The sequence below is a fragment of the Felis catus genome, chromosome A1 (assembly GCF_018350175.1).
Source record: "Felis catus isolate Fca126 chromosome A1, F.catus_Fca126_mat1.0, whole genome shotgun sequence".
Taxonomy (NCBI): Eukaryota; Metazoa; Chordata; class Mammalia; order Carnivora; family Felidae; genus Felis; species Felis catus.
The window spans coordinates 116,080,019-116,105,142 of record NC_058368.1 but is presented as its reverse complement, the minus strand read 5'-3'; the positions used below and the strand labels follow the sequence as shown (position 1 = coordinate 116,105,142).

The following is a 25,124-nucleotide window of genomic DNA, read 5'->3' as shown; positions in this document are numbered from 1 at the left end:
CCCTGAAGAGAATAAAGAACTTTCCTCTGGAAAAACTAAACAGCCCCAATGGAAAAAATATTATTGATATCAGTATTTATGACCCCGTAAGTCTGCTCTCAGATGTGGACTAAAGTGTAGTGAGTCCATAAGAACATTCAAAGCAGTTGTATTTATAATAGCCCCACAGTGGGAACTGTCCAAATGCTCATCACAGCACAACAGATAGCTTGTGGTATATACAACTGAAAACTGTCCAGCAAAAAAAAGAAAAAAAAAAAAAGAAAAAAAGAAAAGAAAGAAAAGGAAAGAAAAAAAGAACAAATATTACATGTGGATGAATCTCACAGATGATGATGAATAAAAGGAGCCAGATTCAACAGACTTCACACTGTAAGATTCCATGTATATGAGGTTTGAGAACAGCCAAAAGGAATCTACGGATATTGACTGGAAGAGGCACAAAGGGAGCCTTCTGGAATGATAGAAATGTTCTACATCTTGAGCTGAGTCATGTTTATATGAATACTACAAAAACCCATTGAGTTGTACATTAAAATTCTCACACTTTAAGTTGTACAGTAACAGCAGACAGACAAAATTTGGCTAAAAGGAAAAAAAAAAACCACTTATAGTGGTTTTCCCTGGGTGCTGAAACTATGGGCAATTGTTACTTATATTCTTTCGTATTTCTGAAAGTTTTCATAAGGGAACTTCTATAGTCAGGGGAAAAAAAGGTTTTCTTAGTGCCTTCTAATATTTTCAGGCTGCTCATCTTAACTGCTAGAACACCTCCGTAGGCCTCCTATCTATCCACTCACAGGACCCTGATATCCCTTCCTACTACTAATTTAACCCTTGTTGGTAACCTCTTTTATATCTGCTCTTCACTCATTTTTGTAGTCATTTCTGTAATGTATAATTCTTTTTTCACAGGCTACTTCAGGTCCTTAAGTTCTTTAAATGTTTTCTTTCTGCTTCAAACTAAGAAGTCACCTGGCTGAGTATCAGACACGGGAGGAAAAAATTCTCTTGCTTACATACAGAACTCTTTGCTTGAAACTATTCTTATCACCAAAGCCAGAAGTCATGCTTATCCCTCCATCCTCACATATCCTCCTTCAGAATTTATAAAATTGTCTTAAAGTTTAAAAGCATGAGAGCAGATCTTATTCTAACGACCTCCTCTGTGTCTTTTTTTAACTCCTTGATTTGTTGGCCTTTTAACAAGATCTTTGTAAACAGAGTATTTATATCCTAGGTCCCTCACTTTTTCTTGATTCTCATACCCATAATTTTGGGTATGGTTTGTTGGGCTAAAAAAAGCTTTAGAATTACTGGTTTTGTGCCGCTCTATCCTCTGAGGCTTACAGTTTTCATTAAGTTTTAGCACTGGCATGTTGGTTTATTCCATTCATAGTCATTTGTTCATTCCACAAATACTTCCAGAAGCACCCACTGTGACCCAGCACCGGCGGTTCCAGGCACTACGGACATAATGGTAAGCAAGAACTTCCACTGGGGCTAGTGAGAGAGGCAGACATTAATGTCAGCAGTTACAAAACCAAGCTGAGAGGGAGGAAGCACTTAGCACAGCAAGCTCAAAGTAGAGACAATAAGTCCTGGAAGTCAGAGAAAGCTACTGAGAGGAAGCAATTATCACATTGAGAGTTAAGCATAAACAGAAATCCCTGACTACTCACCCTTCACTGTCTGGTAAGAGACAACCGCCTGTGAGAAAGACCTGAGCACACTGGAGGAGGTGAATGGGTTGATTATGGCCAAAGTAGACAGGATGGGATGAGGCCAAAGGGTCAGCTCACAAACAGCCTTGCTAAGAATAAACCTCCATTTCACTGCAGCTTCCTTTTCTACAGTTATTACCTCTTGTAAAAGGATTCACCCAACTTTATTTATGCTTGTCTGGTACTGTTGGCAAACCTAACCATTTGTTTATTCAACGATAAACAGCATTCAACAATATTAAGGACACGACATCCCAGTACCAAGGGTATGAGGCAAAAAATCCTAGCTGGTTTGCTCTCACCCTTTGGTACTGCTAACAGTAAAAATAAAATGACTCTTTCCATTTGTCTGTTATTGCATCAGATGGAAAATGCTGGAAGTTCTCCAAATTGCTAGGGTATAGTGATAGTTTGGCTATAAAGATGAGACAAAACTCACTATGGGCAGTCACCTTAATGAGTTCTATAATTTTACTGAAACAGGTGCAAGAAGTGTGCAGGAATGGCCCCACCAGTACAGGAAGTTGTGTCGCAAACAAAGTGACTGGGCAGGGAGCACAGCTGAGAAGCAACAAATGGCCTCTACTCTGAACCCCAGAGCCCAGACCACAAGGACAGGCATTACAGAACCATGGGCCTTTGCCTAGGAACAACCTACTCCTGACACGGACAACTTTACACAAGAGCCCCGGGGGCTAGCAACAGCAGGGGATTGACCTTTTAAAGAAGGTAGTGATGCTCCCAACAACAGAGCAACGCCGGGAGACCCGTGAGAGTTAATTATCACAACATGGGCAAGATCTGTGATTTCATAACTTGCTCACCATTTCTAACACATTTTGCGGTGCCACCATTTCCTAAGTTGATTTTCTTTGGGGGGCAGGTTGGAAGAATATAACCTGTACTGTTACTTCATCATTGTCCAAACACCGATTCTGGTGTCAATTTCCCAAATATTAGCCATCCCCTACCTCATTCAGGATCGTTTGTTCGCCAGTTCTACCAGGTCCTGAGCTGCCCTCATATAATTCATGAATGAGTATTAGAGCATGTCTTTTGTGTCAACATCCTGGCCTGCAGCCTCTCTGTGGAGGACACAATGACACATATCTCAGAAATGGCGCCTTTCACGGAACAAGGGCATCAAAAGGCACGTGAAAGTTGAAGAAATAATGGTGGATCATCTATCTCTGGAGGCCCTGTCCTAGAGTAATGAAGAGCTTCAAACAGCATCTAACTTTCCTTTCTCACACAGAATTTGACATAAAAACAAAAACTAGAGAGGAACCTAAAATCCTGCCAACTATTGAGCAACATGGTTTGGTAATGCCATTCTGGTTAGTGCTTTAAGCCACCATCCCCAACATTAAGATAACACAAAGATGTAAGCATATTCAACTTGTCCTGATACATTAGTAATAAAGTCTAAAAAGTCATCCCCATGTTAATTATCCACATTACTATGTGGATATTTACGTGGATATTATATAATTATCAACATTATTTGAAAATATTACAGCCAATCAATCTCACCTCCCTCCAACATTAAACTTGGTATGCATATTTTATTTTTTTTCTTCTATTTTTTTTTAACGTTTATTTATTTTTTTGAGACAGAGAGAGACAGAGCATGAACAGGGGAGGAGCAGAGAAAGAGGGAGACACAGAATCCAAAACAGGCTCCAGGCTCTGAGCTGTCAGCACAGAGCCCGACGCGGGGCTCGAACTCACAGACCAGACCGCGAGATCATGACCTGAGCCGAAGTCGGACGCTTAACCGACCAAGCCACCCAGGCGCCCCTGGTATGCCTATTTTAGCATTCAGCCAGCCTGGGAGACTTTGAGAAAATCCAGAGAAGTTCCCCTCCAGAGAGGTAACATAGCACCCGATAACATTTTTTTGTATAAAGCTTTCTATAAAGAACCTCTTGCTGGATCCATACTTGTTGCTCTATAAAATCTAACATCAACACTTACTAAACAGCCATTAAAAAAATAATTGCTACATGAAAACATCTATCGACAACTAAAATAGCCTACCTAAGCTGTCTAGGCATTGGTATACCATTCCTCCCTAATGTTTGGAGGAAACATCCTTTCTTTTTACAGAGTGATGATTCTGTTCTCTTACATATTCCTCAATAAAGGCATGTTTTTAAGTGAAACCTTTAATAAGTAACAACACCCTATCCTTCGAACCAGCAATTCATCCTTTAGGAATTTATCTTACAGAAATATACTAGTTCTGGAATGCAAAAAAAAATTTTTGAATGCACACAACTTCATACCCCCTCCACAGATATTACAGCATTTATTTATAATAGCTATATAACACCTCTCTCTCTCTCTCTCTCTCTCTCTCTCTCTCACACACACACACACACACACACACACACACACACACATGCACACACACACGATGTATAACATCCCAAAGGGCCACCAATATGGGAATGGTTAAATAAACCATGGAACTTCCAAACCCTGGCATCACTATTTGGCCTTTAAGAATGAGGCAGAATTACATGTGCTGATATGGAAAAACGCCGACAGACTCAAAACAGCAAATTGCAACACAACGCATTCTATTACCCCATTTGGGTTTAAAAATAAAGTTCTATTTCTAAACTTGAATACATTACAGTTATATTAATGAATATAATTATTCATTCAACTGTACTTTTTTGTTATATGTAATTTCCACACATATTTGACAATAAAAGTTAAAACCCCTGCTGATCATCTTTGGGCAAAGTCTGCCACATGGCTTTTAGGAGAAAAGAATCCATCTCCTAACTCACTAAACGGAAAGCCACGCTTCCAACAACCATCTAAACTACCAGTGAGAAAACACTCTGTTCCAGTTGCCACATGGAAAACCCCAGCTCCCGAGCAGAATCCACAGCTGCAAATGGTCTCATGGCTTCCAGGATCGCCTCGCCAAGGACCCCCTTTCCAGCCTTTATTGCTCATATACGGTTCTCCGCAGAAACCACAGGTCTGCCTGGATGTAGGATTTACTTCTGCCTTCAGCTTCTCGAAGGACTCCCCAAGGGTGGACCTCAGCTTGTGTGATAGCTCCCAACAACGCCAGCAAATCCTGACAACTCCCTCCCCACACCACTGGGCCCCCCAAGTGGGGAAAAGACACCTCCACCTCACCCAACCACTCAGCTCAGGGAGTCTGGTCAGTAACCGAGCTAAGATGCTATCTGAAAGCCAGTGGGGAAGTAAAGGTTGGCTCCTCCTCAGAAAAAAAGGTTGGGGACCTCTGAATTAAATCTAGTCACTGGGACATATGGGACAGCATTGTAACTCCCGGAACTTCAAATAGCCAGCCCTCAAAGTGACAATGGAGAGAAAATGAGGCCCAGCAAGAGGGAGCATGGAAAGAGAAAGCGGCAGTGAACAGAAGGGACAGAAAAAGAGGAGAAAAGCTATTAACACAGAAAGTGAGTTGGGGACATGAAAGGATAGGTTATAGCGGGAGAGAGGGAAAAGAGCCCAGCTCTGCCCCCTGCCAAGTTGAGAGGACACACTAAAAAGGGACAGGTCCATCCCTCTCAACAAGCCTGACAAGGCCACTTCCCAGGCCAGGTTCCCCACCAGCACAGCCCCAGAAAGACTGGCTCCCCTGCCCCCTCCCAGAGCATTAGATTAGGCTTTGTGGGAAACCTGAAATCCTGATGGCTCAGAAAGAGGCCCCTACAGCTTAATGTGCTGGCAATTTAACTAAGCACTCCTGGTTCCTGCCGGCTACCAGGCCAGTCAGGGCTTTGCTCTGCCATTAGCGGGCTCTCATGACCCTCTGAGAAAAGCAGCAGCCTAGCCAGAGCTGTGGGGCGCCTCTTAATGGGCAGGAGGGAATCTCCCTTCACACCAGCAAGAGACTCTGCTGCCTGCCATGTGCCAACGCGGGCTGCCCGACCAGACCTTACCGTCCCGAGGCAGCGACGTCTCTCCCCTCCTTTCTTCAGCTTTGTAACTTTAGAGCCACAGACATCAAGGCCAACAACAAATGCTAGGTAACTCCAAGATTTCCGTCACTAACATCCACAAAGAGCTACTGTGTATGAGGACGACAAGGGGCTCAAAGTAGTGTAAGATACTCATGAGTTAAAAACAAAACAAAACAAAACAAAAAAACTGCATCCACCCAGAAACAAACGCTTATATGGTCAATTAATCTACGACAAAAGAGGCAAGAATATACAATGGGGAAAAGACTGTCTGGTCTTTTGGTGCTGGGAAAACTGGACAGCTACATGCAAAAGAAGGAGACTGGACCAATCTCTTATTACCATACACAAAAATACTCAAAGTGGATTACAGACTTAAATGTGAGACCAGAAACCATAAAACTAAAAGAAAACATATGCAATATTTTTTTTTAATGTTTACTCTTGAGAGACAAAGAGAACATGAGTAGGGGCAGAGGAGAGAGGGGGCGAGAGGGGGCGAGAGGGGGCGAGAGGGGGCGAGAGGGGAAGAGAAGGAGAGAGAGGGAGGGAGAGGGAGGGAGAGGGAGGGAGGGAGGGAGGGAGAGGGAGGGAAGGAGAGGGGAGGAAGGAGGGAGGGACAGGGGAGGGAGAGGGGAGGGAGAGGGGAGGGAGAGGGGAGGGAGAGGGGAGGGAGAGGGGAGGGAGAGGGGAGGGAGAGGGAGGGAGGGAGGGAGAGAGAGGGAGGGAGGGAGGGAGAGGGAGGGAGGGAGGGAGGGAGGGAGAGAGAGGGAGGGAGGGAGGGAGGGAGGGAGGGAGAGAGAGGGAGGGAGGGAGGGAGGGAGGGAGAGGGAGGGAGGGAGAGGGAGGGAGGGAGGGAGGGAGAGGGAGGGAGGGAGAGGGAGAGGGAGGGAGGGAGGGAGAGGGAGAGGGAGGGAGGGAGGGAGGGAGAGGGAGGGAGAAGGAGGGAGAGGGAGGGAGAAGGAGAGGGAGGGAGGGAGGGAGGGAGAAGGAGGGAGAGGGAGGGAGGGAGAAGGAGGGAGAGGGAGGGAGGGAGGGAGAAGGAGGGAGAGGGAGGGAGGGAGGGAGGGAGAGGGAGGGAGGGAGGGAGGGAGGGAGAGGGAGGGAGGGAGGGAGAGAGGGAGAGGGAGGGAGGGAGAGAGGGAGAGGGGAGGGAGGGGGAGGGAGAGGGAGGGAGAAAGACAGAGAATACAAAGCAGGCTCCAGGCTCTAAGCTATCAGCACAGAGACCAACACAGGGCTCGAACTCACAAACTGAGATCATGACCTGAGCCGAAGTTGGGACACTTAACCTACTGAGCCACCCAGGTGCCCCTAAATTTTTTATTATTTTTTTTAAGGCAGTAATTTATTTGACATTGGTCATAGGAACATTTTTCTATGATGCGTCTCCTCAAGCAAGGAAAACAAAAGCAAAATTAAACTATTGGGACTACACCAAAATAAAAAGCTTTTGCACAACAAAAGAAACCATCAACAAAACCTGCTGACGGGAGAAGATACATGCAAATGATTGATCCAATAAGGGGTTAATATCCAAAATATAAAGATCTTTAAAATATATAGACAGATCAATCTTATACAACTCAACAGCAGAAAAACAAATCCAATTAAAAAATGGGCAGAGGATCTAAACAGACATTTTTCCAAAGACGACATACAGATGGCCGACACATGAAAAGATGCTCAACGTCACTAATTATCAGGGAAAAGCAAATCAAAACCACAAACAAACAGCACCTTACACCCATCAGAATGGCTGGAATCAGACAAGTAACAAGAAGTGGGGGTGAGGATGTGGAAAGGAGCCCTTGTGTACTCTTGGTGGGAATATAAACTGGTACAGCCACTGTGAAAAACAGTATGGAGGTTCCTCAAGGCAAAAAGAGAATTACCATATGATCCAGTAATTCCACCACTGGGTATTTACCCAAAGAAAACCAAACCAAACCAACCAACCAACTAAAAACTAATTTGAAAAGATAAATGCACCCCTATGTTTACTGCAGCATTATTTACAATAGTCAAGATAAGGACAGGGCGCCCAGCTGGCTCACTCAGTGGAACACAGCACTCGTGATCTCGAAGTTGTGAGTTGACATATGCTCCCCAAATGATCCTGCCCCAGGTCCTGACACTGAAAGCTGACTGGTTAAGTACTGTAGGCGGCATCAACAATGTCAAGTGGCAGAAGTCTAGCACCTCCTCCCAGGTGGTCGCCTTCCCAAATAACTTTACAGTTAATTGTTCCCCATCCCTATCTTTCTTTGCACAATGAGCACGTGGTCTGATAGTTTTCAGTAATGATGTATTTTTTGGAACAACTCTCTGGGGACTAATGATTCTTTCAGCATAAACTGGAGAACTAAAGATAGGCACTATGAATACAGCATTACTCCCCAGGGAGTAAACTCAGATCAAACTCTCCTCCCACCATGACTACCAACACTCCCTTAAACCTTTTAATTGAAAGGGTTCACAAAAATATAAATCATCCCTTGCTTTCGGCAAAATCATACCACAGGCTTGCTGTCCATAGAGACTAGATTCAAACCATTTGTCTTCCTGGCTTTAGAAATGAGGATCCATCCAGTTTCCTAACTGGTTCTGAAGCCTACAATCAATACCAATATTCCACCTATGTCTCCTAAAACCTACTTAAGAAGTCAGCGAGTTCATTTCCTTTGGAAGAGTCCTTTGTAAACAGCACACCAAGTAGTGTGAACCTTTTTGGCCGGAGGGTCAACTCATGCCCAATCCCCTCGCTTCTATGCTGCTGTTTAATTGCTGACTCCCACTTTATAGCCAAGCCCATTAGCAGCCTTGGCCAAGCGCTGCCTGAGAAAAACAAGCCTCTCCGGTCAGAATTCCCCTCATGCCTAGTCAACAAATGCCAGAAGTCTAAGAGATGGATATTATAGTTCTACAGAGTCCCTGGGCACATCAGCAAGCATGTCGGTGTCTGACTGAGTAAGAGGACCAACGGACTGACACAGAACACGGGAATTTTAAAAGATGACTATTTCACTCCTCATTTAATTTAGGGAGCATTATTATCCACTTTTACCTCTGATGAACTTAATAACTAACGCCTTTAGAGTTGAAAGGATATTGGATAGAAAAAGCTCCAGAAAGCTCCACACCCGGCTAGGTTACTGGTTTATTCCAGGCACTCTAAGGGAAGCAGAAAAGAGTGGGGAACCATTTGAAATTATTTCCTTATCAAACACAAACATGGAGTTTACCCTCAGGCCTCCAGATCTTGATTATAAGTGTACTGATAAGCCTAAATACCCCAGGAAAAAAAAATAATAAAAACACCTTAGAGTTTGAATGAGGCTTTCACAAAAATTTAGAATGTCCATCTCTTTTTTATTTCACTAATCTCAAAACATCCGTTCATCCAAGAATTACAATTTTCAGGGAGAGCAGCTCAGGGAGACTCCCCTTAGTCTCCGTCTCACCTCTCTTGACTTGTGGAGTCTTTTTTTTTCAAAATTTTTTTTTTAAGTTTATTTATTTTGAGAGACAGCGCAAGCAGGGAAGGGGCAGAGACAGTGGGGGGGAGAATCCCATGCAGGCTCTACACTATCAGCACAGAGCCGGAAGCAGGGTTTGATCCCATGAACCTCGAGATCGTGACCTGATCTGAAACCAAGAGTCGGACGCTTAACTGACTGAGCCATCCAGGCGCCCCCTGACTTGTGAAGTCTTGAGTAATCCTTTTTGCCATCTTTGGCTTTGCTGGACAAAGCCAAAAGCTGAACCCACAACTGGTGACCCTGACGTGATAAGCCAAACCCGAAATTGGTGACCCTAAAGTGAAAGTGATAGCTTTGAGAGGAAGATTTTTAGGTGGCAGAATCGACATGTTCAGGAAAAAATGGGACATTGTCTGGACTTCGGATAGACCTCATCCTGGACAACAGTGGAGACTATGCCCACAAGTGACCAAGGCAAATGATGTCACCTGGGGACAACTTAAGAAGCTCGATCAACATGTAACCAAAGTAACGTGCCATGGCAGAGGGCCACCAAACCCAGAAAACAGGTTTTTAGCATATCTAGCTGTGGTTTCTCAAAACTTGGCTAAGCCCTCCAAATGATCTACACCATAGTGGCCTCCTCGAGACATCATGAATGACAACAGATTGCCCTCCTCAACTCCCATGAACAAGATTCTTTAAAAAAAAAAAAAAAAAAAAAAGAGGGATATGTAGGAAATCAAATAGCTATGTCCTGGTTAAGGAGATTATAGGAAACACATTACACTGCTCTCTGGCCCTGCAGAGGACACCTGACCACTATCTAGTTAAGGCATATTTAGGGACTGGGTCCTGCCTGTGCTCAGGAATTCCTGAGACCATGTTATCTATGGAATATCTCTTTTGTACTCTTGGGAATGCCTTGTTTCCTTGCACGCTTTCTATAAGTTCTTACTGGCATGTAGCCCCTGACATATTGCGCAATGTTTTCCCTATAACATATACCTAATAAATACGGGAGCTTGTCAACAGTTCGGGGAGACTTCCCTTAGCCTCGCTGTCACCTCTCGGCTTGTGGAGAAGAAAAAAATTCAGCTTTGGAGGAGCTTACATTGATGCTTTGGAGGAGCATCAATGTAAGTAATGAATTAATTACATTAATTTCATGTAAGCCTCTCATTAATTCTCCTTGGTATCTGGGAAGGGAGTACTAACCATTATCCCGTTTCAAGGTCGAGGAATGTTACCATCCCAAGAACGGTGGGCCCTGCCCAGGGCCTTGGGTGACAAAGGCCAAGGACTGAGAATTCTCCTTGGCTCAGTCTCTGGCCTATACCCCAGCCCTACTTCTTACTTTGGCTGAGAGCCCCTTAAAGGAGAGCATTCCTGTTCTTCAACACAGGAACAGCCAGCCCTGGGAGCTATCATAGCTTATGTTTAGGGAAATACACAAACCTTTTTTTCCTGACAATGAAGTCATACTCTCTACCAATGGGAAAACTTGTGGGGGTGGTACGGGTGAATGATAGTGGAAAATTTCCCAAAACTCTTGGCCTACTTAACCGCCCTGACAGCACATAGTTATAGTGTTTGGGGGTTGGGGGCTGTTTCTTTCCAAAGGAAGCATGATTAGTTGGCTGGTTCAAATACTTTTGAAGAGATTTAGAAAATGGTTAACAACGGTTTAAAAAAGTGGCCAAGAAATCTAACCTCCAGAGATTCTTGTAAAGCATGGGACTCCTGTAAAGACCTTTAAAAGTCACTATCATAACAAGCCCTACCACTTGTAATATCATAAGGAAAAACTCTTCAGTACATGCTAATGCGTGATAAACAGCCATTGCTCAGGTGACCTATCTTAAGCCTTCTTTTACAGAGAATGAAGTCACTGATCTGAAGTGAAGTTTATTTTCCCCAGGTGCCACCACTCTGGATTTGCCCTCCCTTGAGTGCTGTGCTGGTTTCTACATTTATACACAAACCAGCTGCGGCCACCTTCCCAAGTTCTCCGCAGTTCCCGAAACCACTTTTTACTGGACAGGATCCCTGGAGGTCCAATTCTATTTTCTGCAGCAAACATACACAAAACAAATTGGTAGCAAGGCTCAGTCATTTCATGTCCTTCCAGAAAACATAAGTTGTTAAGGTTTCGTATAAAATGGGGCACTTGGGTGGCTCAGTCAGTTAGGGCCCAGACTCCTGATTTCGGCTCAGGGCACTATCTCACGGTTCGTGGGTTTGAGCCGAATGTCCGACTCTGCACTGTCACCTTGGGATTCTCTCTCTCCCTCTCTCTGTCCCTCTCCTGCTTGTGTGAGCAATCTCTCAAAATAATAAACTTAAAATAATAAAGGATGGCAGTGCTATTTGTGTGTGTGTGTGTGTGTGTGTGTGTGTGTGTGTGTGTGGTCACAGAATTAGTAAATTTCAGAGCTGGGAAAAACCATACATCACCAAATCATTCCTTTTCAATAATCAAAACTTCTTGTTTCTCAGGAAATTAAGACAAACATCCAATTAACACTTAAACAGCCTTAGATGGAGAAGCCCACAAATTGAGGGTAATAGATGTGAAAGGCGAACTCTTAGTTCTACAATTAACAAAGCATGGGACTCCTTTCAGTTTCCCCAATGTTCCATTTTCATGTTTTGGGCATTGATTATCCTGTAATAAATTTCCCCCATTAACTCTCCTACCAATCACTTGGGGGTTGGGTTTCACTTTGGGAATCAGAGGCATTTGTACCATACTCTGAAACCTCTGAAGGCCAAGTGTTGTGGACAATACAACCTCCGCACTTAATGAGACAGGCAATCTCACACATAGCCATTAAATCTGGTCTAAAGAGACAAGAGGGGCACCTGGCTAGATCAGTCAGTAGAGCCAGCGACTCTTGACCTTGGGGTTGTAAGCTGAAGCCCCACGTAGGGTGTAGCGATTACTTTGAAAAGTAAAATCTTTAAAAAAGACAGACAGAGAGAGAATAAGAAAATGAACTGCAAATGGGTGTTTCCCTTCTCTTTGAGGATTTTTCAATCTGCTAACAATGGCTCGGGTGTAGGCAGGCACCTGGGTGCTTTCGTCCTCACCCGTTATAAATATTTCCTAAGCAGGGGTCGCAGAATCCCATCAGACCAGAGTTCTAGGTGTGGTCACCTCTTTCCCAGGCTGTCGCAACAGCCCCCTCAGTGTCTCCCCATCCCAGTGTTCTCCCGACCCCCAATCCAGCCAACGCTTCAATGGCTCTCCCACAGCACACAAACCCTCAGCTGGGCACTCAAAAATATTTCCTAACCGGTCCTAACCTAATCCTCCAAACTTCCCCGCCCCCCCCCCAACAGCCCTAGCACTCGGTCCAGTCACCCAACAGTCGTCGTTCCTTTACCTCTAGCGCAAAGCTCATGCTCTCCTTCCGCAGACGTCCCTTTTTCCTCCCTCCCTTCTCCAGAGGTCCTCTTCCCCTCTCTCAGCTTCTTCCAACCCCCAGCCGCTGCAGGGAGATTAGTCCCCACCCCTCAGGACTCTGCTCAGATTTCACCTACCCCAACAGGTCCACTGAGATCCCAATTCACTCCCTCCTTTTCCCCAAAGCACTTTCTCTGAATACGCCGGCCTCTGCTTCCACTCGTGGGGCTCCCAAGCGGCCTCCCGGCACCAGCCTCCCCCCTCCCCCCCCCCCCCCCCCGCCCCGGCAGCTCCTCAGAAATCGCTGCCCAAGGAGAAGAGTTGCACAAGCCTCTCGCAGAAGTCCCCCGGGACGGGGTGTGGCGAGACCCGCTCCGAGCACGCCGACTCCGGGCACCGGGAGGCCGCTTGAAATGCTGAGCGCCTTTAGTTCACGGCCCAGAAGACGGGCGGGCGGCGCAGGATCTCCACCCTCCCGGCCTCCGCCAGCGGCTCGCGACCGACAACCGGATGAACAGCGGCGGGGCTCCCGGGTGGGCTTTGAGCCGGCTCCCAGCCCCTCCCCGGACGCTGCGCACACCCCACCCTGAGTCAGTCCACCTCGCCCGGGTGCCCGCCGCTCTCGGGGCGCTCTTTGGGGAGCTCGGGGGCGCGCCAAACCCCCGAAGGGCCCCGCCCTCACCTCACCCGCTCCCTAGTCCCAGCCTGGTCGGGCCCGCGGCCGCCGCGCCTCACCTCTTCTGTTCTCCAACCGGTAGGGCACTGGTTTGTTCCGGACCTGATCCGACCAGATGAGACCGCACCAGATACACTGCACCTGCCACCAAGCTAGAGAGGAGCAGCGGCGCGCCTGACGTCACGGCCGCCCCGAGCGCCGCAAGCCCGGAGTCACCTGATCACCCTGGCAACGCGCGCGGGGCGGGGCGAGGCGAGGGGCGGTGTCACAGCACGAGCCCCGCCCCCAGCCGCCTGGCCTCCGGGCGCCTACCGAGCGCTGCGGGTCGGTCGGTGCAGTGGGGACTGGAGACGCCAGCCTGGCCTCCCTGCCCCCGCCTACGCTCCCGCCTCCGAGGCGGGTTGGACCTGAGACTCCCAACAGACACTCCTCTCTGGTTGGATCAATTCGCCGAGACTCCAGATGATATCTTCTCGCCGCCAGTGCAGATGCCTGGAAGGCAGGCCTTGGGTCCCTGTTGTATCCTGCTCTGGCAGGGTTCGTTGTAGGCCGCTCCTCCTGGTGTCTGCTGGGTCTAGCTACTTCGGGGGATTATTTCCTGAGCTGTACGGGAAAGGACCGGGGCTAAGGCTGACTGGATTGCTCTCCGGCAACTTTTCCCCATAAACTTTACAGCAAGTAGTGCAGCCTTTGATAACGGAATGTGGTTAAGACCTCATTCATTCAGGCTCAGACTTCCTGTCTTAAGTCCTTCCTCTCTTCCAACGGAAAGAGAAAATCACCAAAACACTCCCTGAGCAAAGTCGAGGAGAAACCTAGGAGTCCAACTTGCATAGATTTTTTTTGTTAGTCATTTCAGAAATTGATTTTCCTCCAGTGCCCTTCTCTTGCTTGCTATAACCATAGGCCTACACCTCTACTGGCTTAGACCATCAGCTTCAAAATGAAAATTTCACATCCTGTGGAGGTCCCAGTTTGAGAACCCTTGCTTATCTCACCACTTGACTTCTTCCTGATTGAGTTTCAATTAAGTTGTAGGATCATTCCCTGCACTGCTATGGACATTTCATATACATTGTCCTTCCCTCTCAGACTATGGGATTTTAGACCTGTAAAAATAAAAACCATAGCCCCTAAACGGTGTCACTTTGGCCAAGTCACAAAACGGAGGATTAAGAACATAGCCTAACTACAGTTTCAACTTCTGCCATAAACACAGGAGTTTTCTGATCAGCACCAATGAGGCAATCTGTAACCTGGTGCTCTCCATCCTTTAAAGGAAAATGAGGTAATCTGCCTTATACGAAGTCTTCTACTCCACCCTTCTAAAGGAAGGTGACCTGGTGTGAAAGAATCCTGTCCTTTCTTTTGCTAATAACTTCCTGCCCCAACCACCTTTTTATAAAACTTTCCATTTTATAGAACAGAACTCCTCTCTGTTTGGTACATGGGATGCTACCCGATTTTGGAATCATGTAATAAAGCCAGTTAGACTTTTAAATTTCCTCACTTGAAGGGTACCTGAGTGGCTCAGTCAGTTGAGCATCCGACTTTGGCTCAGGTCATGACCTCATGGCTCCTGAGTTCCAGCCCCAAATTGGGGTCAGTGCTGACAGCTCAGAGCCTGGAGCCTGCTTCATATTCTGTGTGTGTCTCTCTCTACCCCTCCCCTGCTCACTCTGTCTCTCTCTCTCTCAAAAATAAATAAAAACATTTTAAAAAGTGAAATTTCCTCAGTTGAATTTTATTTAACAGACAAAAAAAGTTATTTTATCATCAGTTTATAGTGAGTACCTTTTGGCAAATGCCCAGCTGACTAAGGCATTGAAGATCAGGAGTTTATGGGTAATGTGTCTCATATTAAAATACCACCTGTACTGTTTATTATTTACTTGATAGTTGTGTTTAAGCGATACTTTTTTACTTTGATACACTTATTTTTATTTTTGAAGTTTATTTATTTTGGAGAGAGAGAGCAAGAGTACACCAGTGGGGAGGGGCAGAGAGAGAGGGGGACAGAGAGAATCCCAAGCAGGCTCCACACTGTCAGCGCAGAGCCTGATACAGGGCTTGAACTCACGAACCTCAAGATCATGACCTGAGCCAAGATCAAAAGTAGGACGCTTAACCTACTGAGCCACCCAGGCGCCACCCCCCCCATACATTTATTTTTCAGAGGAACACATATAAATGGGGGGAAAGACAGTTGTGAAAGGTAGAAAAAAAAAAACCATAGCTTCAGACAGAAAGAGTTGTACTAATAGAGGAGATTGAAAACATCAGCCCAGGTTCCATGGGGCAGAGATCAGTGGGCAGGAAGATACTGGGAGCAGGGCAGGGGCAACCAGACCTGGGGTGTATGCAGAGCTGAGGAAGGGAACTCCAACTGGACATCAGGTAGGGCAGGGATAGAGTTGGGCCAGAATGAAGTTTGAAGGATATGGTGGAAGGAAACGTGCTGGGAACTGAGACAAAGAAGGACTTGGAGAGGAAGGAGAGGCAGCAGTGGTTTGGGAAAGGGTTGCTGAAAGAGAGGGCAAGATAAAGAGAGATCCAAGAAGGGGTGTGAACAGTATTTTGAGAAGGAATGCTGAGTGATTCCAGTGTCTTTCCAAGGTTGGTAGGGGAACACAGCATTGTCTGTTGGCCTCTGAGGAATGAAGATCATCCAGGCACACCCCCAAATCATATTTGGACCATCAGGGGGCAAGATCTACACTTCAGAGAACACTGATGCTGAGGGAAGACCAGAGACCACATGTCCATAACTACACTCTGACAGTAAGACTTTTTTGGCTGGAAAATTTTCCAGGCCCTTAGGGGGCAAGCATATGCCTCTGAAATTCTAATGAGGGCAGGGCAAGGTGAAGACGGGAGTATAAGGCAGGGATAACTGCCTCAAAAGGGAAGAAAGTTTCTCATGCCAGCTGGGACGCGTGGGGGTTATGCTGGGGAGGAAGAGATGATGAGACAGGTTTCAGTAAGGCCCCTCCCATTTTACTGGGTTGGTTGGGAGTGAGAGGGCCTGACTCTCAAAAGAAAACCAGAACATTCCCCACCCCCACCCCCACCTCCACGGTGAAGAAGTGCTCTCATGTGAGTCCAAACCCCAAGAGTGTTGCTGGCAGCATCCAAGGACCAGAGAGACGTGGCCAGGGAGTACATCCTATGTGGCGCTTTTCTAGAATTTGACCTCAAGTCCCAGGACTCAGCAGTGGGGCCAGTGATAGAAGTTGCTGGAATTTCACCAAGTTTCTTTACAACAGCATTGAGCCTCCTTCCATCCCTAGAGATAAAGAAAAATGTCTGTGTAGAAGACCCTGACAAAGCATATTTTCTGTAAAAGTTCATTAGCCACGGAAACTACAATGGCTTTTCCACATTTGTGAATTCAGGAGAACCATCTTCTAAGGATGGCGGAGGCAGGCATGATGCAGTGGTTGGGAGCCTGTGCTCTGAGATTTATCCATTTTGTGAACTTGGGCAAGTTACCCATTTTCTCTGAGCCTCAATCTAATCTGTAAAAGGGAGCTAATAACACCTACCTCATAAGAATATCATAAACTTTACGTGAATTCTTGATCAAAAGAAGAATCCAGATTCAAGATTTTTCACAAGGTCATTTTATTTCACTTTTTTTTTTCCTTTTTTAAGTAGGCTCTACTCCCAGTGTGTGGCTTGAGCTCACACCCCTGAGATCAAGAGTCACACGCTCTATCAACTGGGCCAGCCAGGTGCCCCTTCACAAGGCCATTTTAAAAACCATCATATTTCCCTGTATCCCATTTGTTCACTCAACAATTGGATGAAAAAATATTTCTTTAGATGCCTAATGTGTACTCAATGCTGTGATAGATACTAAAGGAAAGGTGTTCCCTCACCTTGTCCTCCAGGCATCTGCCTCCTGATGGGACAGCAAGATCGCATGAGACCTGGAGGAACCCTGTGAAGTTGAATGCTCAACTAGGTGGTCATGCCCTTCTGTGCCCGCAGCATTCAAGGAGAGGGAGGCCATGCCAGCTACCTTGGCCAAGCTGGGATACACAAAAGGCAGGGTGTGGAGCAGAGCCTTGAAAGGCAGGATTTGGAGAAGGGGGAGAAAAGAGAGCATTCTTTAAAAAAATTTTTTTTCAACGTTTATTTATTTTTGGGACAGAGAGAGACAGAGCATGAACGGGTGAGGGGCAGAGAGAGAGGGAGACACAGAATCGGAAACAGGCTCCAGGCTCTGAGCCATCAGCCCAGAGCCTGACGCGGGGCTCGAACTCACGGACCGCGAGATCATGACCTGGCTGAAGTCGGACGCTTAACCGACTGCGCCACCCAGGCGCCCCAAAAAGAGAGCATTCTTAATCTTGGTCCTGTCATCCAGATGACATGAGCGCCTGGGACAGGGGCTCAGTAAATATTTGCTGAATGAGTGAATGAGTGAATGAATGAATGGCTAAACAACTAAGCAAAGACAACAAAATCACAGAACAGTGGGCACAACTGTAAGACCAGCCTAAGTGGACCAAGGAAATGGTAGAGTTGTGAGAAGGTAGAGACAGAGCAGATTGTGGAAGAGCCTTGGAGATAGCAGAATCTTCTGGTAGGAACATGGGCTTTGGAGCTGGAGTGACAGGTTGCATTTGGACTCCATCACTTACTGTTCATGTGACTTAAGCAAGTTACTCAACCTCTCTGTGTATCAGTTTCCTCATCTGGGAAAAAATAGGGATAACATTAATAACCATAGCATCATTTTGAGAATTAAATGAGATAATGCATGTGAAACCATAGCACAGTGCCCAGCATGCAGTAAATGCTCCAAGTGGTTAGCTTTTATTCTTGGTATTAGCTTTATCCGAGGCCAGGAAGAAGAGTATACATTCAATATGAAAACTACAGGGAGCCACTGGAGCTCCTTGAAGCAGGAAATGGGGATGGGATGCAGTCTTTTGGAAAGAATCATTGGGCAGCAGAATTCAGGCTGGTGAGAAGGTAAAGGGCAACCACGGCAAAGATGCAGCCGCAAAGGGTAAAGAAGAGCTGACCGAGGACTGGAAACAAGGCTTCCTCAAAAAGAGAAAGCCTGCCGCCAACAGCTCATGGATTTGTGGAAGGTGGAGCCTGGCATGCAGAAGTGCTCAGTAACTCTATGAAACGAACTTCTCTACATGCTGTGCAAGCTGAATGACATCTTTCTAGAGCTCACAGGCTTAATGGCAAATGCTAGTGGGATTCCTCTACGTCAAGAACAAAGAGGTTTTTTTTTTTAATGTTCGTTTATGTTTTCAGAGGGACAGAGAGAGTGTGAGTGGGGGAGGGGCAGAGAGAGAGGGAGAGAGAGCATCCTAAGGAATGCTCATAAACTGTGACATAATGACCTGAGCCTGCGATCATGACCTGAACCGAAAGCAAGAGTTGGATGCTTAACCGACTGAGCCACCCAGGCGCCCCAAGTTCAGAGAGTTTTAAAACACTGGAAAAGTCCACTAAGACCTGGCCTCTGGTTTATTTCAATGTCTTCCCATTACGGGAGCAGACAAATGAACACATGTGAAAGGAAAGCCAGTGAATGTGGCCAGCACAAGCACAAAATCCAGCACAAGATGACCAGATTCTTTGTGTGTGTGTGTGTGTGTGTGTGTGTGTCAGGGTATTAAAGAAATGAGAAAAAAATTATGCTTCTTCTACTGTTTCTTAGCTCACTGCTCTGCCAGAGTCTAATGGAATTTGAGGTCCATGTCAAGGAAAAAGAGGCAAACTCATCAGTTTGCTTCTGGCCATGGATCATGGTTTTTGGTTTTTATCTGAGCAATGGGTCTCACACTTTTGTGCCTCCTTTTCTGACCTACATTTTCAAATTCTAATTTGTTATTCAGGAATATCTCCATCGCAATTGACTAAAATGCTATTCAAATTGTTTTAAGAAAGAAGGAGAGGGAGGGTGCCTAGGTGGCTCAATTGTTAAAGCATCTGACTCAGATTTGGCTCAGGTCATGATTTCACTGTTCATGAGTTTCAGTCACACTTCCGGTGAGCTCAAGCCCCGCTTCTTCTCTATATATCTTTTTCCCTCTCTCTCTCTCTCTCTGCCCCTCACTCACTTGCACCTTCTCTCTCTCTCAAAAAAAAAAAAAAAAAAAGGAGAGAGGTTTTGTTTATCGGCTCATGAAACCAAAAATCCAGAGGTGAATCTGAGCTTCAGGTAAAGCTGGATCCAGGCATTCAAACACCGTCACCACTGTCCCAAGGAATCTCCTCTCTTGCTCTGTCTCTCTACATTCTCCAGCAGTGCCTCTGGCAGGGTCAGAATTATATTCTCACAGCAAAAAGTCCCAGCAAGCAAAAAGTATTACCTTTCCCAATAGTCTTTTTTTTTAATTTTTTAAAAAAGTTTATTTATTTATTTTGAGAGAGAGAGAGCAGGGGAGGGGCAGAGAGCGAAGGAGAGAGAGAATCCCAAGCAGACTCTGTGCTATCAGCACATAGCTGGATGTGGGGCTCCATCTCACGAACTGTGAAATCATGACCTAAGTCGAAACCAAGAGTCAGACTCTTAACCAACTAAGCCACCCAGGTGCCCCTCTTTCCCAATAGTCTTAAGAAAAGCTCCAGTTTGGAGTGGTTTTTTTTTTTTAATGTTTTTTTATTTATCTTGAGAGTGTGCATGCAGACGGGGAAGGGCCAGAGTTGGGGGGGGGGGGAGAGAGAGAGAGAGAGAGAGAGAGAGAGAGAGAGAATCCTAAGCAGGCTCCATGCTCAGCACAGAGCCTCATGCTCAATCCCACTACCATGAGATCATGACCTGAGCTGAAATCAAGAGTCAGAGGCTTAACCGACTGCAACCCCCCCAGGTGTGCCCCGCCCCCTCCCCCTCCACCCCCCCTCCCCCACACACATTGGCGTCTTAGTGTTTGCACTGCCTTTGGGTAACTTGCTTTTTTCTGAATGTGTGGCTGGAGCCAAGAGATGTGATACCTTGGCTACTTCCATGCTCTCCTCTGGAGCTGGGGGTGGCGTTAGCCACCACCCAATTCCACAGTTGAAAGTGTGCAAACAATGGGTTCCCTAGGAAAATTGAAGTTTAGTTACCAAAACTAGGAAGCATGGATGCCAAGCAGACAAAAAACACAGCTGACCCCTACAGGCCACAAATACCGAAGCCACAAGCTTATGAAAGGCTCCTGTAGACAAAAGTAATACAACAGTCCAATAAGCTAACATTGAATCCAGTTGGTAGTCAACCCATCTTCTGTATTTCCGGGAAGGTTGCATCCGATGGGGAGAAAATTCCAGCACTCAGAGGTTTTAGCCTTGTTGAGACATGGCATAGAACCTGCCATTGGTTTTAGCTAAGTGCACTCTCCTCTCTGAAGTAGTGTTTCTGAGGAAAGTGCTCCAGGGAGCACTTAATGCTTTAGATGTTGGTACAGTACCTCAAGTTCTCAAGAAGCATCACATAAATGTGTGCATTTTTAATTGTGACTTTTTGGAGCACTGATTCCTCAAGTGACCTGGTATCGGACAATGATCTTGGGATCCCAGTCCTGGAGGAAAACACATTTTTCTCCTAGATGGTGACTCAGGGGATTACTGAAATAAAGTTCCCATCAATGGCTCTGAAGAAAAGCCCTGAAATATGCCAACCTATGTGTCCATTTGCATTTATACATATAAAATGGACTGCTAATAATAATTTAGGTCATGACATATGAAGCATGAAAACTCAGGGCAACATAAACCCACATATTCATTTAGTGCATTTGCTAAGTGTCTACCATGTGCCGGGGACTATCCTAAGCTCTGGGGATGCAGGAATAAACAAAACAAATTTAGAGAATGCTTGCATATATGAAGCTTGCATTTGTAATAGGTGTGTCCATTTGTATGCATCTTCCAGTGGCCTCTGTTATTGACAGGAAATAGACACCAACAAACAAACCTGGCAAAGTCTCAGTGAGTACCTCCTCTAGCCTAGACTTTCTGTCTCTGCTCTTCATACCTTAACTGCATTATTCTCTTCTTCCTAGGGATTGAAAACAGGCATCAGAGAGATGCAGACACTTACTCAAGGGGCCATGGAAAGTAAGTGGTAGGGTCAAGACTGAAACTCGTATCTCCATATTTGCCTTTTAACCACTACCCTCTCTTAGGGTGTGGATGGGGGGGATGACGGAGAGTGGTAGGGACTATGGCAAACTGGAGAACAACCTCTGTGCAAAGGGAGCCACTATTATGCAGCTCCAGCCACGTGTCACAGGGAAATGTGACCCACCATAGCTAGGTTTTCTGATTTTTCAAGAGGAGCCAGCAAACAGGATTTTGATGTGAAAACTAATTTTTAAAATACTGTGAAAACCAGAAACAATCTGGGTGTAATTCAGGCCCTGGGTCTGTCCCTCTACTAGAGGTCACACTGCGTCCAGGAGGGTCTCTGGGGACGTAAGAGTCCAGATAGCAGCTCCGAAACTAAATGTGGGCAGAAAGCTGCAAAAACAGCTGTGATCCTTGCACAAAGTATTTCTCAGGTTGATTTTAGAAGACTAAGGTAGAAAAACGGCGCCTTGCTTACTAAAAAAAACAAAGTCCTTAATGAAAGGTAAGAGTGAGGAAGCAGCTGGAACATTCCAACCTCCCCCCTCCCCCACCATGTGGAGGAGGTTGGCATAGAACCATCCTGTGGTGGGTTGACAGGCCACGCTTATCTGAAAGGGAAAATTTAACTTCAGGGCGGGCTTCGTGTTACATCTGAGGTCCTAATAATGATCATTATGCTGTCAGCACACAAGACATGGTTCAAAATAATTCTCCTCCTAAAAGTCACATTCTACTCGCTTCCTGGCCCTTCCTTGCCTCCTCCACCCTGTGGCCTCCCACGCTCAGCAAGCCTTTCCTCTTGTCCACCCCATTCGCCAAGGGTTGACAGGCAGGGGACACCGGGAGTTCTCATCACCGGGTGGTCTGGGGCTAGAACAGAGTTGGTGGCAGCTTCTCATCCTGTCCTGGCTTTTAGGGGGGCGGGAGGGAGCACAGAAGAGCTTCCAACGTTTAAAAAACATTTGTACCACCCATAGAATGAAATTCTCTAAGACAATAGTTTTACTTAAAAAGTGTAAAGGAATTCCCATCCTCCAGATCTTAACAAGATCAGAAAACCTCTGTTTACTACAAGAATTGTTTCAGAGAGGGAGTGAAATCTGGCACATGAAAAATCCCATTTCTGCCCGCTCTCAAGATAGTAACTTTGCAGCCATATGCCATGAGTATTTCATCATAGCCAAACAGTACTGTGGTGCACTGGGGACAGATTTGCTGCTGCCGCCTCCTTCTGTTGCTGGAAGCCTGTGGCACTGCCGTGAGAACCTTAGAAGATCAGGCAAGTGCTCCTGGCTGGGACCTCAGACCTCCGTCTGTACCATGAGGCTTTCAATCCCAGCTCCTCTGGGCCCTGGGAGCCTTTTAAAGTAAAGGCCTAGATACTTTCCGAACAGGATGAGACAGAGAAAACTTGTACTCTGCCTTGCTCCCTTGCTTGGAAGATCATTTAAGATTAAGGAATGAAGTGACCTGGGGCGCCTGCGTGGCTCGGTCGGTTAAGTGTCCAACTTCGGCTCAGGTCATGATCTCCTGGTTTGTGGGTTTGAGCCCCCTGTGGGGCCCCGTGCTGACAGCTCAGAGCCTGGAGCCTGTTTCAGATTCTTGGTCTCCCCCGGCCCCCCTCTGCCGCTCCCATGCTCACATTCTGTGTCTCTCTCTCTCAAAAATAAATATATGTTAAAAAAAAGTTTTTTTTTTAAATTAAAGGAAATGAGGTGACTTTTCCCACTTGTGGAGGCGAGGGCAATGCTATGGTTAGGAGGGTCCAGAGACCTGTCTTCCAGCCCTGGTTCATCAGCATCCTGGCCTTGGGACCCAGAACAATTTACTAAACCTTTTTAGGTCTCAGTTTTCCCATCTGTAAAATGGAAATAATAACAGGACTGAGCACATCAAGCTGTAGTGAAGGTTGGTGGGTGCACACAGTAAAAGCTGCTCTCTTCGCACAGAACTCACACAGACTTCACCATGGATTCCATGAATCCCCGTCACGCCCTGCCATCCACAACCTAGGAGAGGACACATACGCACACATAGGCTCAGTCTTGGCCTGACCGCTAGTTTCTGAGGCATCTTGGACACATAATCAGGAGTTACACGTGATGACCAGGGCCACTTTATTGTAATTCTTTAGTTGCAGCAACGAAGATAGCAAGCTACCTTTGATCCCATTACATCCAGAGCCTTCTTTTAGATGTCACCTTTGCCTGAATTTCTGAACTGCTTTGGCCAAAGTCCAGATGAGAATGTGCTTGTCCTGCCTCCTGCCCCAGGCACCTGGAGAGGCCAAAATGGCAGCTCCGTAGGTATGAAGCCTACCAGCATCAGACTGGGTGTGGTACTTGGCGCTTTGTACACATACACATTCCTGGGCTCCATTCTAGACCCACCGCTTCTGACTCACTGGGGCCAGGGCCTAGGCATCTTCAAGTAACAAGCCCTCCGAGGGAGCGGCACACATCAAAGTTAGCATTTAGGACCCTCTGGCGCCTCAAACTGCAGATCTTTCCCTCAACCTGTTTCTCCTGATCTGTCCTACTTAACCAGATCATCGTCCCCCAGGGAAGCCAGTCCTCAAAGCCAGAAACCAGGAAGTCTCCCAGCTTCAGGACAGGCCCGGTCACCTCGTAGCGGAGGGAGGCCCTTCGCCTTTTACCACCTGCTCCTATTCAGGCCTTCCCTTGATCTCACTCCAGAAACAGTGGTCTTGCTTTCCAAGCCTGCCCATTCTGGACGTCTTGATCTGATATGTAAACCTGGGGGTGCCTGGGTGGCTCAGACCCTTGATCTCAGCTGAGGTCATGTCATGATCTCACAGTTTGTGGGTTCAAACCCTGTATTGGGCTTTGCACTGATGTGCGGAGCCTGCTTAGGATTCTCTCTCTCTCCCTCTCTCTCTACCCCCACTCAACTTTAAAAAACGTTTCATAAACTTTTAAAGAAATGTAAACCTGGCCCTAATACTCCCTTACTTAAAATTCTTTAGGGGTTTTCCATCCTCTGCAGGACTCAAAAGCCCCTCTCCCTACAACCTCAGATCTCCTGCCACTTCTATTCCTACAGGGAAAACTCCAACTAAACTTACATTATGCTCAGGCCTTGAATATTCCGTGGGGCTGTGCACCTCTGGATTTCTATGGACACAGTTCCCTCCCCTGCAATATCCTTTCCCCTCTGCTACTCTTCCTTAAACCTCAACTGAAATGTCACCTCCTCTAGGACACCTTCCCAGATGTTCCCAGGTTCCCAGTTCTGACTACTCCCTCCTTTATTTCTGTACACACCCCAAATATATCACCCATAACCCCGTATTGCTTTTATTTGCTTCTGTGTTTCTGCCCCACTAGACCATGTGCATTTTATCCATTTCAAATTCCAAACCTTTATCAGGGCTGATAAAGTCCTTCAGGATCAGGCTCCTGCCCACCTCTCCACCCAGTCTCCTTGCACTCTGCCCCACCCACTTCACCCAGTCACACTGGCCTGGGGACTGTGGCCAAGAGCACCAAACTCCTTCCTGATTCTGGGTCTTTATTCCTGAGGTGACCTTTTCCTCGAGTGCCCTCCCCTAGATCTTTCCCTGGGTGTCTCCATCTTAACATTGAGATCTCTGCTCTAGTATCACCTCCTGAAGAGAACTTCCTTGCCCAGCCATCAGAAGTAGTCTTTCTGGGGCGCCTGGGTGGCGCAGTTGGTTAAGCGTCCGACTTCAGCCAGGTCACGATCTCGCGGTCCGGGAGTTCGAGCCCCGCGTCGGGCTCTGGGCTGATGGCTCAGAGCCTGGAGCCT

General features: G+C 46.5%; 1 protein-coding gene across 6 annotated transcripts in view; it reads right to left on the bottom strand.

Moving 5' to 3' along the window:
* The window catches only part of CYSTM1 (cysteine rich transmembrane module containing 1), an 85,925-nt gene that overhangs the window by 48,441 nt on the left and 12,360 nt on the right, over positions 1–25,124 (bottom strand). Inside the window, exon 1 of one of the 6 annotated variants that reach the window (XM_019833036.3) lies at positions 13,257–13,476. The exons of 1 other annotated variant lie outside the window; for it this stretch is intronic. Coding sequence is in view for 1 of the 5 variants with exons in the window: in XM_045059918.1 (XP_044915853.1) it covers positions 16,248–16,536 (289 nt within the window). In the remaining 4 variants the exon portion in view is untranslated. Of the gene's footprint in view, positions 1–5,662; positions 5,765–12,554; positions 12,703–13,256; positions 13,477–15,383; positions 16,537–25,124 lie in introns of those variants that run through there. 4 more of the 6 variants (XM_019833033.2, XM_045059921.1, XM_023255790.2 and 1 more) reach the window with 4 other exon arrangements.